At 37.3% G+C, this 6,000-nt stretch overlaps 1 protein-coding gene across 1 annotated transcript in view; it reads left to right on the plus strand.

Moving 5' to 3' along the window:
* Nucleotides 1-6,000, plus strand: part of Pth2r (parathyroid hormone 2 receptor) — a 119,931-nt gene that overhangs the window by 39,991 nt on the left and 73,940 nt on the right. The window contains exon 3 of the mRNA XM_010616205.2: nucleotides 5,802-5,912. Coding sequence (XP_010614507.1) covers nucleotides 5,802-5,912 — 111 coding nt within the window. The remainder of the gene's footprint in view (nucleotides 1-5,801; nucleotides 5,913-6,000) is intronic.

A 6,000-nucleotide genomic window follows, 5' to 3' on the forward strand; every position in this document is an offset into this window, starting at 1 on the left:
AACTAAAACCCAAGTGGATTAAAGATCTAAATACTAAAACAGAAACACTAAACTTGCTGAGAGATAGTTTAGGCAGAACTCTTGAAGACATTGGCATAGGACAAGATTTTATGAACAAATCCTCAGTAGCATTGGAACTAGCACAAAGAATCAACAACTGGGATCTCATTTTATTCAAAAGCTTCTGTACTTCAGGAGAAACCACCAAAAGAGCAAAGAGACAACATACAATGTGGGAAAATTTTTTATCAGCTGTTCCTCAGACAAAGGTCTACTATCTAAAATATATAAAGAAATAAAAACATTCAGACCCCCCCAAATATAAAGAGCCAATTCAAAAATGGGTATCTGAAATGAATAGACATTTCTTAGACAAAAAAGTAAAAGCAGCAAATAAATATATGAATAGGTGTTCAACATCATTGGTTATTTGAGAGATGCAGATGAAAACAACCCTGAGATTCCACTTCACTCCAGAAATAACGGCTGTTATCAAGAAATCAATCAATAACAAAGCTGGTGGGGCTGTGGGGAGAAAGGAACCCTTTGCCATTGTTGGTGGGAGTGCAGACTGGTGCAACCACTGTGGAAATCAATATGGATAAAGATACCTAAAAACACTAGAATTAGAGGTCCCATTTGACCCAGCTTTTCCTCTGCTGAGTATCTTCTCAAAAGAAGGAAAAGAATCATACCACAATGATAAATGCTCTCCCATGTTTATAACAGCACAGTTTGTAATAGCTAAGACTTGGAAACAGCCCAATTATGCATTAACTGGAGACTGGATAAAGAAGATGTGTGTGTGTGTGTGTGTGTGTGTGTGTTTTAAATGGAGTACTCCAGCCATAAAGAATGAGAGACTAGAGTCATTTACAGCTAAGTGGATGCACATTCAGTTCATACTTTTCACTTGATCTTTGCCAAAAGGCCAAGAGGCAATGAGCCCATACTCTTAAGTGAGATTAATAGGATACATATGTGTAAACTCTGAATATTTTCTCTGGTATCAAAAACTAAAAGTGTAAATAGGATCAAAATGTATAATTCATATTGTGTAATTGGAAGAAAAGTTCTAAAGGAGTAAGGGAAGTGGGACAGTAGGGTAAAAGTAAGAAGGGAAAATAAAAAATATGAGAAAAGCAAAGAAAAAGGAAACAAAGTCTTTTTAATAGGGAAGGGTGGAGGGTTGAGGGGAGGGAAGGGGAATGAGGAAAAAATAAGAACCAAGATAAGTCATGTAAAGGTACAAGATCCCAATGATGAATGTAACTGTACTGTATTCCTAAAATGTACCAAAAATTTTAATGGAAAAAAAAGAGAAATATTCAGACAAATGCTAAAAGAAAAATAATTTATTTGGTATCTTCCTCCATAAAAATGAGATAGAATTGAATATGTTCACACTTTGGCCTACCTTTCAATAAAAGTGTCTAATTAAATGTAAATTGACTCAATAGTTGTTCACTTAAAATTATAAAAAGCTAAAATGACATTTTGAATTCAGTAGATAATTTAAGAAATTGTCATTTTAAAGGCTTTTACAATTCAGAGACATATATGAAAGTATTTACGATTGAACTGCTCTACTGCCTATAATTTATTTTTAAATTGTAGCAGAAAATAGATGAAATTAATATTATAACACATAAAAAACTGGTAATTCTAGGCTACGGGTATATAATATGCTGTTTTACTTCTTAAACCTTTGCACAATAAAAGGATATAAACATTTCCTAATGATTTTGAAAGAAAAGGAAGTGTAAACACATATACATAGTTATGAAACTACTGATATATTTAAAATCAAAAGGCAGAATACTATTCATTTTGGCTCCACGTCCCAGCATAATCATATTTTGTTATGTTTAACTGAAGAGATTAGAAAAGGAAAAGCTAGATTCTCCAAATTTTTGGTTATTCTTTGTAAATATCATAGTTGAACAAGCTTCAGGAATAATTAGTTTTTCCTGGCATACACAAAGAATTAAAGTGCTATAATTAATGATGTTATTGTATAAAGGGGGAGCAGTGAGTCATTAGGCAATTAATTAGTTTCTTGCCAAATAATGAAACTACTCACGTGATGATCAAGGAGAAGATGCTAATTAATAGCTCTATTTTCTGTATGAGGTCAAGGCTTCCCGCATCTTTTCACCCTTTTGTGCATATTCACACTCTCTTTGGCAAAGAGCCACCAGAGAAATAATCACCATCTAGAAAGACATTGTTTTGAAGAAGTATTGTTTTCTGAATTATGTGGGTTATATCTTTGTATTTACATATTTAGGATAGTGCTTTGCAGAGAACTAGAAAAATGTCCATTTTAGAACATGAGGAAAAGATATTTTCCATAGCAATTTAAAAGTAATTACAGGATGAACTGGCTATTTGGTATTACCCTTATTTGAAGACCTTTTTCCATCAAGGTCTTTTATCTGAGAATAGCATGTTAATGAAACATATGTTTTAGAGGAATAACTAATTATAGGAAAACAAGGACACAGTCTAGATCTAATTTATGTAGACTGTACAGTAGACATTGGCTATTTGTCTACTGGACAGTTAGTCAACTTTCCAATACTATAACAAATACCCTAATATAGATTAACTTATTGTGAAGAGGTTTATTTTTGCCTTTCAGTGTTGGAGGTCTTCTTCTATGACTGGTTATCCCTGTTGTTTAGAGGTAATAGTAGCATAACATGGCTGGAGCACAGCAAAGCTTCTTAACTCATAGCTGGGGCACAGAAAAAGAAAGGAAGAAAGAGGAAAGAGATAGGATCTCATGGTCTACTTCAAGTACATATATCCAGTGACCAGAAGACCTCCACTGGACTCCATCTCTGGCAGTTTGTGCCATTTCCCAAAAGTGCTGAGCTGGGAACACGTAGGCCTTAGAAAGATGTTTGAGATGCGAACTATAGCAACAGGTCAGACATATAAAGGAATGTGATTTGTTAAGGATAAATAAATGGAAGGAAGTTATATGGGATTCTTTCAAGATATAGAAGAGTATCTTGTGCAAAATGGGTGGGCAGACTTCTGGCATACACAACATTGACTCGTTACGCTGGATAAGCAAATCAGATAATGGTGGAAAGAGAGGTAGGCGGACCTATACGCTAGAAGCAGGAGCCGGAGGAACAAGCTCCAGGGTTGCCTGTGATATGCAAAGCCCAGGCTTTCATTATTTGAGCAAAGCAAGGCTGTTTACAAGAAAATGTTCTCTTCTACAAGAACAGTGTGGGCAAGGGAAGATTTCTCCCCTCATTCCTTCAAAAACTCAAAGAGCAACTCAAGAGCTTGTTTCTATGTGATAGGTGGATACTAAAAAGTTAATATAAAGCTTATGGTGAAGTATTTTTTTGTAGAGATCAGTGTTTGTATGAGATTCTACAATGATGATTTCAAAACTGAGCGAATAACTCAGCTAGGACAAAAATCCTCAACTATAGTTAGTGTAAACCCTACAGAGAGTTACAAAGGATAGTCCTTGTGGTAGCAGAATAATAAATCTTCAAAACCATCTACCCCCTGACACATGAAGGTTGTGGAAATTAAGAGGGGAAGATTATGCTGGATCATCTGGATGACCCAGTGTAATGTATATACTGGTAAACGTGGAAGATGATGGAAAAAGAGTCAGTCAGACTTGTGGCAGAGAAGAACAGAGGAGATTTCAAAATGTGAAGAACACTCACTTTGAAGTCAAGAGTAAGGGGACTATGAGCAAAAAATGCAAGCAGCTTCTGAAAAGTGGAAATGGCCCTCTGCTGATAGTAAGAAAAAAAAAATCCTCAGTTCTACACCTGTGAGGAACTGAATTCTGTCAAACACTGAAATGAGGAAAGACATGGGTTCTTCTCAGGTGTCTTCAGAAAGGAAAACAGGGCAGCTCAGCCCTTGATTTTCCACTTGGGAGTCTATGGTGGAGGTCTAACAGAAACTTCCAGACTCTCACTTCCAGAAACAGGGAAAAACAAATTTGTGCTATTTTAAGATGATAAATTTGTGGTAATCTGATAGACCAGTACAACACTCATTGAATGCTATCTCTTCTTGGGAAGTTTGACTCTGACACTGGAAAGAGATCTGAGGAGCACAGAATATCAGCAGTGAATATTTGTTAAGTGACACCAAGTTCCAAGGACAGTTCCAGGAGCCCAGCTGACACACAACACAAAAATAGGGTTGGGGATTTAGCTCAGTGTTTCTGCCACCTGGCTCACAAGCACAAGGGCCTGAATTTGTTTCCCAGGACAAAAAAAAAAAAAAAAAAAAAAAAAAAAAAAAAAGACAAAAATAGATAAAAAATCTCTGCCCTTTAGATTCTTAAACCACACAACTCAAGCATACAATAATGAAATACACAGTATTGCAAAGTGAAGAGAACGTAGAAGAAATAAATAGTAGGAAAGGTGGTAGGGAGTGTTTCGAAGTGCAATTTTAAATAGAGAGTGTGTACTCAGAATTTAATATTTTAGTAAAAATGTGGGGCAGGTAAAGAAGCAAATGTTGAGGTGAAGAGAGACCAATACTAAGATCTAGGAAGAACAGGCCGAGTTGTAGCTAAAGGAGTCGTAATGGGAGCTCAGGTCAGTGAGAAATAGTGAGAGGGAGACATAAGTTCCTCAGCACCTTCACACTGCCATGACTTAGGCTTTTGCTGAGAGATGGATGAGAGCTTTTGGTGGATTTGGGGCTACTGAGTTAGGAAGAAATGAAGCTGCATCATTGGTAACCAATGTTTGAGTTGGGAGAAGTAGAGTACCCATGTACACGACAAATTACACATAGGGTTTATTAGTTATAGACAGGCAGCAACAACAGAAGCTAAGGTTCATTGTGAGCCGTCCCTGTCTCAGGAAAGCTGCTAAGGTGGATGGAACACATTGCACATATCCCGTTTATACTACCGCTGAGTCACTCCAGAAGATGGCGCACCCCGTGTTGTACACTCCTCGGAGCACATGGCGTGTAGGGCTAAGGCGCTGGAGCACCTCTCCTTCCTGGGAGAGACTGGAATGGAGCACAGTCTGTTCTAGCTACTCTCTCCTCTTATTTCAGGATGTTGCAAAAAATTCCAGCATATTCTACAGTTACTCTTGAGCACTACAAGCAAACGGAGTTGGGAAAGCTGGGTGGCTCCTGTGCCTTCTACAGAACTGTCTTGCAGAGAGTGAGCAAGAATAGAATCAGGAAGACCAACTAGAGGCCACTGCAGTAGCTCTGCATGGACATGTGGGAGACTCGGACTACCACAGCAGATGTGGGGGAGGGTGTAAGAACAACGGGTTCTGGATTCATCTGGGAAGACTAGATACTTGTGAGACTTGTTTGAGATGAGTGTTAGACTCCAAGACATTACTGAAATTATTGGTAAAAAAACCTCAGGATCTTGAATCTGTTTTATGTGTCATGTTCTTTAACAGCAGTTTTTCTTTAAAAAAAAATCTAAGGTGAAAATGTAATTACTACTACGACATTTGGAAGGACTATACTGTAGTTGTTTGCAGTGGCTTCCAATGTTTCTTATACAGTAACTATACACTGAGATACTTTGAATGTTTTAATTTTGCTAATCCAAGGCTCCTACTAATTGGCCTCAGAAGGGACAAGGTAGATGAACTTTTGGACATTTGTACCCTATTCATACCATTCTAGTTTCCAAATTACCAGTTTGTTTTACATTTTTCCACAGGTAGTTACCTGAACACATTTGTTCTCTGATTTTCTATACTGTTTGCTATTGTCTGCTTATTTTTCTTTAGTTGCTTTTTAATTTTTTTTCTCATCAGAGGGCAATTGTTTCCCAGAATGGGATGGACTCATCTGTTGGCCCAGAGGAACAGTGGGGAAAATATCAGCTGTCCCATGCCCTCCTTATGTCTATGACTTCAATCATAAAGGTATTGAATTTTCTGAAATGATTAACATGAAACAGAAATCAATCTCTCTCTCTCTCTCTCCCTCTCTCTCTCTCTCTGGTAATAGTCC

Source organism: Fukomys damarensis, unplaced genomic scaffold (assembly GCF_012274545.1).
Source record: "Fukomys damarensis isolate Sample0158 unplaced genomic scaffold, DMR_v1.0_HiC HiC_scaffold_16, whole genome shotgun sequence".
Lineage (NCBI taxonomy): Eukaryota > Metazoa > Chordata > Mammalia > Rodentia > Bathyergidae > Fukomys > Fukomys damarensis.